At 38.1% G+C, this 14,025-nt stretch overlaps 1 protein-coding gene across 1 annotated transcript in view; it reads left to right on the top strand.

Moving 5' to 3' along the window:
- Nucleotides 1-14,025, top strand: part of AMPH (amphiphysin) — a 90,793-nt gene that overhangs the window by 27,924 nt on the left and 48,844 nt on the right. The window contains exons 2-3 of the mRNA XM_063302044.1: nt 6,510-6,590; nt 10,775-10,829. Coding sequence (XP_063158114.1) covers nt 6,510-6,590; nt 10,775-10,829 — 136 coding nt within the window. The remainder of the gene's footprint in view (nt 1-6,509; nt 6,591-10,774; nt 10,830-14,025) is intronic.

The following is a 14,025-nucleotide window of genomic DNA, read 5'->3' as shown; positions in this document are numbered from 1 at the left end:
AAAGAACACAACTTTTTTTCTACAAGAAAACTGGAAAATCTTTTAGATTCTACTGTTGGCCAATAAAGAAATGGCCACACATGTTCTTCTCAGAAAACAAAGTTGTGGAGCCACCACACACACACACACACACACACACACACACACACAAGCCTGTGAAAAATAGATTAAACCTAGGTTAAACATTGAAAAACTATCCTGCTGCGACAAATAGGATACTTACAAACTGTATAAACATGCATGAGCTTGTGTTTTTTTTTAAATCCTTCTGATGGGAGAAATTGAATTGCTGATGGTTGCACTGGATGAAGCTGAGTTGCATATCAGTCTTTCTTCCTAAGGCTTGGTCTTGGTATACTTAGCATCACTCCACGTTTCTAGCCAGCATTCACCAAAAATCTTTAGAAGCAAGATTTGGAAGGCAGATCATGGTAGTTCCACCACTGGCTACTTGCTGCTTAATTTAGTAATACCAGCTCATGATTTGTTGCACCTAAATAACAATGAAGGGAAATTATAAACTGCAGAAGTTCTTGCAGCTGAAGCCTGGGAGCTTCTGGATAGTATATTGCACATTGTTTACAGATGAGCCCTGTGACAGATGAATGTAGTTTGAACTTAAAGGCCAGTAGTGGGCAGAAAAGCATGACTTGAGAAACTGATCTGTAACATGAATGATGGAAAAACCAGATGCAATATAGTCACAGCCTTTTTGTGGGTCACCTAAAAGAGGGGCCCAATGAATGTATTGCTCTGTGTGTGACACGCCTTACAAGCTTTCCTGAATGTCTTGTATTAATCATTGATGCCCGTAAACCAGAGGAAGCAATGTGGACCAACTTTCTTCATCTGTGGTGATCTTTGATGAATTGGGTTATAATCCTGAGTGATAATCTCTGCTATCAGAACAATCCTTCATGCCCTATTTTTAATTTTTATCAGATTGTAGATATTCCTCAAGAGGTGTCACATAGCAGATAAGAGCCTGATCGATTCTTCATGTTTTCTCCTGATAATATTTTGTGTTAAAATATGGCATGCAGCAATTTAAGCAAAAGAATGAACAGATGAAAACATTTAAAAAGAAGATGTGCTAGTTATAGACCAATATCTTCGATTAATGTGGATGCTAAAATATTAACTGCAACACTAGCTAGGAGGCTACAGATAGTAACACCATCTATTATTCATCCATCTCAATCTGGATTTATAAAAAATAGGCAAGCATCTGAACTTTGAGTTTGAGACCCAGCAGAAGTATTGTTTCTGTGTCCACATACACACTTGCCTTCCAGAAGATACAGCTGCTACACTACTTTGAAGAGGAGCCCTATGCAAAGCATCCCCTTTGAATGCTCTGTGCATGCATTATATTTAGACTGAGCCCTAATGTCATTCTGGTAGAAAGGTAAGATATAAATTGAACTAATAATATTGGTGAAGCTGTCGGTTTCTTTTCTCTGCTCTAGCATGCATCCAGGCAGTACCACAGTTTATTGATGTAGCTACCAGATGTAAACAACTTTACATTTTGTAAACAGCAGCAGACGTTAAACATGTTTTCTGTTTAAAAACAAAAACACAAAACACAAAACATGAAATCCAAAGGTAAAGAAGCAATTTATTTTTAACCAAGGATGCTGTTGAATATTTGGAACTTAAAATGGGTGAAGTGAGAACAGGCAATAATGTCTTAAGTCTGTGACACAATCTTTTTGAAATATGACTTTTGTTAATCCTTAGCCAGTTAGTCCAAATGGCAACCTAAATTAACTCAGCTAGATTCAGTCATTGCAGTTGTTTGGCACAGATGGAATCTGATGAGTGCTCATAGAATTTAACATGCATGATCCATGTGTACTGTATATCTGTATGCTTCACCCTGGATAGATTAATAGAGGAAATGCATAGAGAGTTATTGGATGACATTTACTAAACATTGGTAAGGTAATAAGTCATCAGTTCTTTATATTTAAGAAAGAAAGTCTGCACTTAAATTCATATATATTAAAAAATAACTGCATGGCTTTGATGCATAAGATATCAGTGGAAATGTGTTTGCTGTGCAGTTCAGAATTCCATCTGTAGCTTCGAATGTGAACCTCTGCTTTATTAACAGGGAGGCTGTCAGTTGCTTTGCCCCACGGAGATAAGAGTCCACATTAGAATATCCCAATTATTCTATATTCTAACGGCTCTCATTCAGCATTTAAGCCTTCCCACATTAAAGGTACTAATAGCTAGCCAAGGCATGACCCAAATTCTTATCTGGGATAGAGATACTCTACAGTGATATGTAGGTAATCTAACAACGAATATGGTCTCCCAGAGTTACCACAAGCACTTTGAAGTCAGCATTGACAGAACTGCTTGTTCCTGTGCAAGATCAAGTGGCAGCTTGGATGCCTGTGTCAAGGATTGGCCATGTGGAGGGCTGTGGTCAGGACAAAGCTATTTCAAAGGCTGAGTTGACAGATGTTATTAAGCTAGTTTTTAGAAACTGGAACAGAAGCACTCTTCTGAGTGGCTTTCCATGGCATGTCTCCCATAGTTGTCCACAATGATGCCAAAAAGACAGAACGTGTGTTGTAATGCCATGATATAAACATTGCCCTTTCAAATTTGTGTAGCAATGTTGCATGCAAGTACTAAGGAATTTGGAATTTGCATTAGACATTTATCATCCCCCTCTGCCCCACCTTGCCCTCCATTCACACATTTAACATTTTTATTCAAGGTCTTTGAGACAGACATTAGGATGAAGGAAAGAGAAGAAGCAGCATGATTAGCTGTCTTTACAATACACAGAAGATGTTTGTGTGTATATAAATATACTGCACATACATACAAGCATGGGCAGACCAAGTCTCCAGAGCTGCATGTGAGCTTAAATCCCCCTTGTGGGGGGAAAATGGAGATCCCTTCTTGACAAAAATTCAGAATCAGATGAATCAAAATGTGTGCTATTTGGCCTTATGTGTGAGCCACTTAGAGTCTCTCTGTGATTGAGGCAGCATACAAGTTGGCAAATAAAATAAAATAAAATAAAAGGTCACTTACTTCCACACTAAGCCCTAATTACACTTCCCTCCCATTTTTTTAAAAAAGCCCCCTCAGAATAGAAGCTTTATTGTTTCCATTCATAAAGACTTTGTTTTCAGAGGGCATTACCTTCCCTCCATCAATCATGTTGAACTGTGTGTTCCCTTCATCCTGGGGATAGGAGATTCTAAGGACTGGATGAGGGACAAGGTTTCAAGATAAGAGGCAAGGATTCCCATCCTAAGGGCCAGATGTTTCCATGCCTGTACTAGCACCTGAAGTGCATGTAGAAACAGAAATAGAAAATAGAAAAAGGTTCCCACAGTGTCATGGGAAACTTGTATCACTCTGGAATTTATGTTTCCAAGGTCAAACACTAATGTTGTGAAACCAGGTCTAGGTCTTCTCACATCTTGATGTCACAAGCAAAAGTGGCTTCTTTGTCACCACACTGACATGTACCAACCCATAAAATAATGGATATGGGGCATATTTGAGCATTTAGTGTTAGGTGTGTGGTTGTTGATGCCTGAGCAATTACTGCCTGTCAAAAGATTCATTAATGAAGTCACCACATGCCCTTAGATGTATAGCTCTTGTTTAGCCAGAAAGGACATTTTAATAGCTTTGGGTAGAAATGGAGCTGGGACTATTTGCAGAAAATATGGATCAGTATGGTTGAATATATCATTTACTACCCTGATTGGAGAAGACATGATGGTCTGTCAACTTAATTTTATTCAAAACTCCTCTAAAGGTTAATATTTTCAGGTCCCAACTTTTCATGAAATGAATGCCTCTTCATAGTTTATGCTTTTTCTGTCCAATATTTGTCATGTTCTCTGTTCTAACCATAATTTAATTTAATTTAATTTTTTAATTTAATTAATTGTCTTTAAGGGCTTCTTATATCTGAATGGCTTTAAGTATTCCTTCTCCATCCTATTCTTGGGAGTTTCAGTATATCTCAAAAACCCTAGAGCCTAAGAGCAGCTTGAATGTTTACAAGGAAGATATCCTGGCTCAGAAAGGCAACTGAACTAGCCTTCTTACTTTTGCACCTGAAATGCAGACTATAAGGGGGAGTTTACTCTGCCTCTTTGTCATGTCCTCTGGCCAAGTGACACAGATGCTAGTTTTCAAGAAGAACATTAGCCAGCCAGAACCAGAGCTTACAATAGTAATAGTAGAGCAAGACTAGGGCATAAATCCTGACAATCAGTGGATGTTAGCCAAGAGTCAGTTTTCTGTATGTTTTTGCAGACAGTAGGGATTGTCTAGATGTTTACAGCCTGTAATACAATGTAATATCCCTAGAAAAGAGAGGAGCATAGATACAGTGACCACATGTCCTCTATTATAAAGGACTGTCCTTTAGATTTACTTGTTTTTCAAAAACTCGTTTTTGTCCTTTATTTTTGTCATTTAACTTCTACTGTACAAATGGTAACACTTAATGTTACTTAATGTCTTTCACATTCATGTGAAAACTATGGACACTGAACTGTCTTTTTAAAGTGCATTTACATATACTGTTTGATTTTAGATATCTTTATTGGAATATGCATTTTATAAAGTTTTTCTTGGTTTTGCTCTTGAATTTGCCTTTGTAAAGCAAAATCATAAACAATTTTTTTATCCTTAGGAACCAGCTTTGCCCCTTTTTCAGGTCTCTCCTTTATTTTTTCCAAGAAAATATGGTCACTGTAAGCATGTACCACAGAGAAAAAAGGCGAAGAGTGAAGCTGATCCAATAGGATGCTGGCACAGAGAGCAGACGGGACTTGTTGCCTCTAGCAAAAAGCCTCTGCTTCCTTTTCAAGGCTGCTGCAGCTGGCTTCTGTGTAGTCCGGCTGGCTCTTATTATAGCCAAGGCTGCTATCTCTCTTGGGAGACCTCCTCTTTAATCTTGAGCCCTGCCACTCCAGCCTTTGTTTTTCTAGGCAGGGAAGAGGCACTGTCGGAGGCTCGAGGATGACTCAGGGCTGTTTTATCTGATGAGGTGTCAGGGCTCTGGGCCACGACATCCTCTGTCTCTTTCAAGGAGTTCTATATGTGACTTCACCTTCAAACATCCTCCCTTGGAGAAGATATCCCGTATGACCCTGGCCTGACAATTGGAGTGTGTGTGTATTCACAGTCAGCTGAGTGCATATGGGAAGACCAAATCAGACAGAAGCTGTAATGCATAGCTGGCTGCTGCCCCAAACTCCTTTTTCTCTCCTGCACAATCTAGAAACATAAAAACAAAAGATGGCATAATCATGTGACTTGCTCCACCAGCACTCAAACTTATTGGCTGCAGCTGCTTATATATATATTTAAAGTGCCTTTTTCATCCCACTGTATTCTCTTCTGTTCTTTTTCTTGCATCTGTTGCTAAATCGGTAAACTGTTTTTCCTGGGCAGATTTACAGTCACATTACTCACATGCTGCTGTCATCTTCCCATTTCCATTACCTTTAAAGAGTAATATTGTCTAGATAGTATCACATGGGAGCAGTGTTGAGTTTGCTGGGATGTCCAGGAATAAGGAAATTTTTTAGACAGACAACCTTAAGAACAGGCATTAATTTACATTTGTTTATATACAAAAAGAACTCAATCAAAAGGTGGTCTGAAGTCTTTTTCTGGGGAAAGATGTGTGTATGTGTTCTGCATTGCACTTGTTTCAAATCCCATTCCCTTTCATATTAACTTGTTCATTAATGCAGTGCTTCTATTATCACTGTGTTGGAAATCCACCCACAGATGTTATGCAGTACCTAATTGAGATCATGCATCCTGCTCCCTTCAGCAGACTTTTGAGCAATGCGAATATTCACCATAATGGTTTTGTATATATTTGTATGGCACTAAATCTACTTGCAGCTTAATGTTGATGATAAACCCCAAAGCTCACTTGTCAGTTCATGTTTAAGATTTCACACCTCATTAACTGGCAGGCCAATTTATTTCACTGTTTCTCTGTTGCTGTGTGTTTAAAATTAGAGACAGATTGGAACAATGTTGATTACTGTCATGTATAATGAACCATAACATGTAGGAGAAAGCTTAATGAAGTTTGGTTTTGAACACCATGGGCTGGCATAGCGGCTTATTATTCTGCCAGATCTTTCTCTACTGTGCTGCAGTGAAGCCTTTGGGACCATTCATTGACAGGAAGATCTATTGCTTCATAACAACATGACGAGACCCTTGCTAGTTCTGGAAACATGGCCAGGCCGCCCACGCAGGCAGATAAAATGGTTCTTTGCTTTGAAACGACACTCTCTCCTTACAGAGTGTTTTTCAACAGTAGCATCATGGCTGTGGATCCATGATTAGTTTTATATTACAATGCATGCCAGGGAGAATTACCAGAATGAGATGAAGAACTGATAATGTCAAAACAATACAGTCCCTCCACTGATATTTGATGGGATCTGCTTGAGGTAACACTGAGTTTCCCTATTATTCACTTATAGGTGCTTCAGAAGCTAGGCAAAGCTGATGAAACAAAAGATGAACAGTTTGAAGAGTATGTTCAGAACTTCAAACGGCAAGAGGTAAGAAGATTTGGTTGGTTGGACTATCACATAAGATATTAATTCAGTAGATCTTAGCCCAAAGGCTTACAAGTAAGTTATTTGGGTAAGTTTGTATGTAATTTATTCTATGTTTATGTACTTCATGCATTTTCAGGACAACTTGTGACTATGGCTGAGAAGTGTGCACAAAACAGAAAATACATGTGGTTTCAAATCTGGATTAAACCCTCACATTTCAGAAGTTCTGCCAAACCTTTCAGCTCAGCCATGGTTCAGCAGCAACAAACCCCAGAACATTTTGGTTGTTCTGGATTTTGGATAAACAAAATCCCCAGGGATCCCAAAGGATTTTACAGAATAAGTAGGGCAAGGCTGGTACATGTCACACACCCTCTGTTCCCCCTGCCCCCAGCTGTTCTGGGCATGGCATATCCAATCAACAACCTCCCCGCCTCCATTCTTCACAGCATCTACCCTTCCCCCAGCAGCCATCACTGATATTCCAGCGTGGCATATTTTACCAGTAAACTACCAAGTTAATCCTTTAGACTGAATTCTATCAAATAAATGCAGATAAACTGGTGTAGAAATCCACATTTTCTCTAGACTAAATCCCAGCCTATTCATCCTCACATATTCAGGAGCTTCATAGTCTTCTTGGGTTACTTAAGTAGAAAATAGAGCTGTGTGTCATCGGTATAATGGTGACATACAGTAATTAATCCAAATCTCCAGATAATTATGTCAGTGTTTCATTCTTTTTTTCAAACAAGAGTATAAACAGCAGCAAGAAGCCTTGAGGAAGCAAATCACCCCAGTTCCCACTGTTAACCCCCCACCCCCGCATCAAAATTGTGCCATCCACATTTGGCCCTTTTGTCACTCAATGTTGACAGTGCACTTTTGATGATTTAGGTGGCATTTGAGTATGTTAAAGGGGGGCGTGGAGCTCCTTGAGTTCCAAAGGCTGCCTGTTCCCATTCCCATATTTAAAATTAAAAAAAAAACATTGTAAAAATCTTGTGGCTCTCCAAAATATTGCAAGAGTTGTAGGTCCCAATCCTTAAGAAGTTTCCTAATGCTGCATTAAATAAACCAGGATCAGTCTGAATGTAGTTGGCCAGAGATCATGAGAGACATGAACCTGTTCTTTGACTGGTTCATACTCCTGGTTGTCAGCCAGAGTTAGTGAATAAATGACAGCCATTCCTCCCTGATCTCTACTACTTGCCTACTTCCTACCATCTGCTTATTTGGAACCATTGGCATTCAAACCAGGTGCTTTACCATGAATTTGTATTAATGAGCCAATGCAAAATATATTAGTTTGTTCTGTTGGAAAGTTATAATGGAGATAATCTGGGTAAGACATGTTTCATATATTTAGCCTTCTAAGGTTGTTTTTTGAATTGTTGTTATGGTTGGTCACACAGTCAGCCAGATGTTTAGACTAGATGTGGCCTTTTGTCTCATCATCATCATCATCATCATCATCATCATCATCATCATCATCATGTATTTTCAAATTGACGACCAAAGTGTTTGTTCTCAGTATTGGTCTAACTGCATGACTTCTTGAGTTGCAATTGTGTAGTAAGGATCTTTACTGTTACTAAAAAGATTTTTCCTGTCTTACTATGTTTGACATTCATTTTTTTCAGTGAACAGTGAAACAGTTGCCATGGCTTTTAAGGAAAGAACAAGTTGTAACCATAAACATTCATCTGTAATGATAATGACTGGAATATATTACATATTAGAATTTGGTAGCAAACAAAAGCAGTCCCTTTTTTTCTTCAAGAAGTTATTAAGTACATTAATCAAACTGTCATACTTGTATTTAATCCAACAGATGACAGAACTGCCAAATAGCTTAATTTGATGGCTTCCTTTTTTCCTTTAAAAAAGCTCTTGGAGCCTATCTGTGTTTCACAGCCTGTACTAATTGTATTTTGTTTCAATTGTTTCTCTTCAGTCAACCAAATATACTTGATTTGTTAGTGTCTGTAAAACAAATTGTTGAAGGAAAGGGACTGGCTAGGCTCTTCTGCAGTTCCCAGAATCCCTTGCATGATTCAGGCCAGCCGAACCATTTCAGTGGAAATATCTGTTCAGTCAACACTTGAAAAAGATTAATTGTGGGCCTTTTTAGCAGCTACTTCTGTTGTCCGCCTTTCATGGCATTATTTTAAATATTACGACAAGAGATGCAAAGTTCAGTAGTCTGAAGGCTTCACTCAGATCAAACTTAAATGTATCACTAATGATTAGCAAGAAATCCTGGTGAAGACACATGGCTTAATGTTTGCTGTGAACTAAGAAGACCCTGGCTCAAATGTTATTTCCTTTGGAAACCCTAAGCAAGATTCCGTTCTTTGAATCTTAGACCTCAGTGTCATGGAGTACCATGCAAAATTATTATGAGGATAGAGTGTACAGTTTGGCCAGTTTGCAATTCTAAGGATTATTAAATTAGAAAATAGACACTGTAGACATAACAATAGACCTTCAAGGGTTAGGTCAAGATCTTTAGCTGATGGTGAAATTCTCAAACTGTATTATGCTACAGCAAAGTAACTGCCTTCTTGTAGCTAACTGAGAGTAAAACTGGGCAATGTTACTTAACTCCAAACGTTTGTGATTAACTTACCCAACAAGTAGAATGTGCAATGTGCTCTGTGTTGCAGATTTTTCTTATTTATTTGTTAGCCATCCAGTATACTTTCTGGATTTTAGGACCAAAAGCGATAGATCCAACCAAACAAGATATCAGTAATTGAGATTGAAGTTGTGTTTGATACAATGGGGGCAGTCTCCCCTTAAGCATGAACTAAGAAATGTGACTAAATAATGAGTGAGATAGGATCCATACACATAGAGTAAGTTTGCTGTCAATTCCAGATATGTTGTAGCTTTCTGTTGTTACAAGGTAAACTTACAGTTGGCCTTTGCCCAAAAGTTTTGAATCTTCCATAATAACTCAATGTTTTAACTTACCTAAAAAGTACATTGTCATTTTGGTCTGTACTCAGGTAGGTTCTTGAAATGTTTGCTCATAACATACTCAGAATGATACTATAGTAACTCATTTATTTATTTATTATTCACATTTCTATCACCGCCCATCTACCCCCAAAAGGGGGACTCTGGGCGGTTTACAGTAAAATTCACCTTAAAACCTCAACATCATAAAATCACCAAGTCAACACCTACAATACTAAAATAATAAATAAATATAAATATAAAATCCAAGTGGGAGATTTCCATTCCGTTGGGAGAACTCTACATCACCAGCCACCCCCAGGAAGAGCTATTGCCCTTCCCATCCCAAGTGAGGCGGCAGAACCATGCTTTGATGTTTATTTCCCCCCCCTTTTTAAATAAGTCTGGGTTTGCTTTAAATAAACTTTGATTAACAAAGCCTCTCTACTGGCTGGGAGAAAGAAAATGGTATTGGATTGGACAAACATATGTAGATTTATTTATGTATTTTTCAAACTTCTATTACCGCCCATCTCCCCCAAGAAGGGGGACTCTTATTTGCCTTACACAATCCCACAGGTCTCACAGCTATGTTGAATACTATTTTTACACAGTTCATGTCTTTGCATGGCTTACAATTATATGTTTAACTCCAGAAATACGGTAAAGAAAACTAATTGCAAAATTCCACACTGGCCATGCTATGAAGCCCTCTTCGTTGAAGTGTAGGAACCATAGTCTACCATGCTGGTCCAGTATGAGTCGGTAGTTAGATTTTTTTGACTTCCTAGTCTAGGGCTGACAGAGAGGGATTGACCCAACAATAAATAGGCCTCTGCAGATCATTCTGGGTTTTCTGGAAGTGTCAGGATAGCTTTCAAGTGGCTGCTTCACAGCTTCAAGGAGCAGAGACAGATACATCAAATGACCTGCACTCAGTCCAAGTAAACTGCAGAAAATTGTTTTTGTACTATAGAAACTAGCTACACAATTGCTTGACTCAGCAAATATCTGGTGATTTTTTTTAGCTGCTTGCTAGAGAACACTTTTTTGTTGTTTTAGTTTTTTAATAGATTAAATTTGTCTAAATTGATAGACTATATTAATACAACCATACACTGCATACAGTATATATACAGTAATAATCACATATGGGAATTTCGTTCTTTCCTTCATGGATCTGAGTTGCATACAGGATTTATTTCTATTTTGTATTTCAGGCAGAAGGTTCCAGACTTCAGAAAGAACTCCGAGGATATTTAGCTGCAATCAAAGGTAATTGCAATGAAATTGACACATTTTAGACTTTTGCTTCAAATTTTAAAGGTAAAATTTAATTAGCTGTTTGTGAAGCTTGTGAACTTGCTTTTTCCAGGTGTCATCAATGGCCTGTCAAGCCACTGAGACAAATAAAAGAATGAGATTGCTAGTCCACATGAGATATACTGTAAGAATCAGCTCAGTGAGAAAGGTCATTATTGTTACTAAACTTTAGCAGTGTCCCCAAATACCCACATATAAATACTTCCTAATGGGAAGATCCCTGACTTTCTAATTTTGCACTTAGCAGCATCAGTTAAATCACACATTTAACTGCTTGTTGGATGAAGTATAACCAGCAACTGAATTGGCATTATTCAGAAATATATATAAACATATTAATTCCCCTGAACTTTCCCCAAGTGTTGGTTAAGATGAACAGCATAATTTTCATCAGTCCAGTAAATAGATATATTTCATTTACAAAAGAGCTTGTGGAGATTCTTCTTTGCCAAGTGGACAGGGCAGGAAACAACAAAGTTCAGATAGACTTTTGCCTGAAAACTAGAAGTATTCAATCACTTATTTGTTACAAATATAACATCTGACCATAACATCACATAAAGATGGAACTCTACTGAATGTGCAATTATTTGCAAGGGATAGGCTGCTTGTACCCTCCAGAAATTGACCTACAGTTCCGCAATCCCTTATCATTTTCCATGGGCCGTGCTGGGTGGGCCTGATGGGATTTAAAAGTACAAAAGGTCTGGAGGACAACAGGTTGCCTACCCCCGAGCCTTTGTGTTTCCTCTTGGATCTGTTCTCTTTTCCCCCCTGTTATTGGGTAGCCCACACTTACAGATGATATAATTGCATTCAAGGCCACATTTTCTGGGAGCTGTGTAAATCATGTGTACCATGATTTGGTAACATCACAATTGAACACAAGGTACCTTTCTCACTAACCCAATTCTATTTCAGGTTAAAACAGGCTAAATCGTATCAGAAAAGTACATAGTTAGTTTAGCATGGCCAGCTATAAATCAGACTATATGACTCGTCTGCAAGAAAGAACTGGACTATTTGAGATAACTGTACTGTCTCTAAGATGAGGCCCCCTTTTATATTCTTCCTAATTTACTTAATAGTTTATATAAAATGTTTAATATTTTTGAGCAAATAACCTGAGCTAACATTCTCTTCTCTTCCAAATTATAAAATATGCATTCATACCCTTACTTCACAGAGAGCTATCCCCTCTTTGAAGAAAACATGGAGAATAGAGAAGAGCCAGTTTGGTCTAGTGGTTAAGGCAATGGGCTAGAAACCAGGAGACTGAGAGTTCTAGTCCCTCCTTAGGCATGAAAGCTGACCAGGTGACTTTGGGCCCGTCCCTCTCTCTAAGCCCAGTTCACCTCACAAGGTTGTTGTTGTTGTGGGGAAAACAGGAGGAAGGAGTATTAGGTATGCTCACCACCTTGAGTTATTTATAAAAATAATAAACATGGGATAAAATATCTAATAAAATCTAATAAATACATACAATAAATATTTACCCATTTTTTGATACCTTGGTTACATTTGTAGATGCATGAAGCCATCCGAAATAAACGGGCGGAGTACCAGTCCTTCCACCAAACGTTGTTGCATAATTCATTTTTTTAAATCACATTTCTGTACTTCCACAAGCTGAGATACTCTGAACTGTAATATTAAACAAATCAGAAGTGGTTAATTGATAAATACACAGGGAATAATCATATGAACTTCGCTGAATTAATTCAAATTAATGAAATATTGTATTTAAGTTGAACCAACTTTCATCTTGTCTTTGCCCTGCCATCTTTTTACCAGCTTGTATCCAGAACATCATGCATTGTTGACCATCATCCTCCCAAAGGTTACACTTTCTGTTCTATAAGAAGGTCTAACCAGCACAAGGCTGGTGTAAAGTTACAGAATCACAAGGAGGAGGGTCTTGAGATCAGCCATGAACAGTCAGCAGATTGAGCAGGCATAGGTGATACCATCAAAGATTTCCTGGGACTGCTTTTTTCAGAAAGCGTGATTCCACAGCAGAACTCTGCCTATAAATATCATAGGCCCCAAAGAGCTGAAATGGACAAACTTCGTTGAAAAGGTTCTTGCGGTTCCTCAGTGTGGGATAGGGTTGGTTTGCTTTTGGGGATTTTTTTGCCTCCCATTAGGGTTTTTTCTTTTTTCTGGCATGCTGTCTTAATGCCCATTTTGTTAACAAAGGATTTATCTTCCTTCCCTTTTTAGAAACATGATCTTCTTTCAGCTAATTACATGTAAAGCAACCTAATATGGGTTGCATTTAATCTGCAGTTTACATTCCTTCCAGGAACCATGGAGTTTGTTACTCACTTCACAATGGCTGGAAGCCCAGCAGAATTTAATAAATGAGCCTAGCTTTTTATTTATTTATTTATTTATATTTATGTACACACACACACACACACATGCAAACACATATACATATACACATACACAAACACACACACACATACAAACAAACATGAGGCAAAAGTTACAAAAGTAGTCTTGATGATACTTTGTTTACACATTATAATCAGGGGTCAGAAATAGAAGTGGAATGGAAGGACATTTTTATCTTTATTTGTCTTTTTCCCCCAGAAATTACCTCAGTACTATATCTGATTCTGTCTTTATTGGTTAATTATTATTCAAGAGGGGCAACCGCCCAGAGTCCCCTTCTCGGGAGAGATGGATGGTGAAATCTGAAATATAAATAAATAAACAAACGAACAAACAAACCCTAATATCCTTTTACACTGGAAAAATGCTCATTTGAACCCAAATGGATTCACATTTGAATAGGCAGGTATAAAATCGCATTGTGCCAATAACAGCATATTCAAATATTCTTAAAAAAGAAAAAGGTACCTCCATAAATGGTTTGAATTGGCCAGGGAAAAAAAGGGTGGTGATGGAAGCAAAGCTTGCACTGTGAAAGGCACATTGAAATCCTTCTTTGTGATTCTGAAATGCTGGCAGGTCTGTGATTACAAATGCCGCTCTATGATATTACGGTGGTCAGGTCTGCCTTGAGTTGAGCTTAACTCTTGTGATGGTGGCAACAATATGGAAGTGGTTGGCCACTGCCATTGTTGTTGTTGTCATTTAATGTTGTAGTCTAGCCTACAGCCCTGGTATTTCTTGATGA

The sequence above is a fragment of the Candoia aspera genome, chromosome 4 (assembly GCF_035149785.1).
Source record: "Candoia aspera isolate rCanAsp1 chromosome 4, rCanAsp1.hap2, whole genome shotgun sequence".
NCBI lineage: Eukaryota > Metazoa > Chordata > Lepidosauria > Squamata > Boidae > Candoia > Candoia aspera.
The sequence above is the reverse complement of the archived record's forward strand: the minus strand, read 5'-3'. Positions and strand labels throughout refer to the sequence as shown.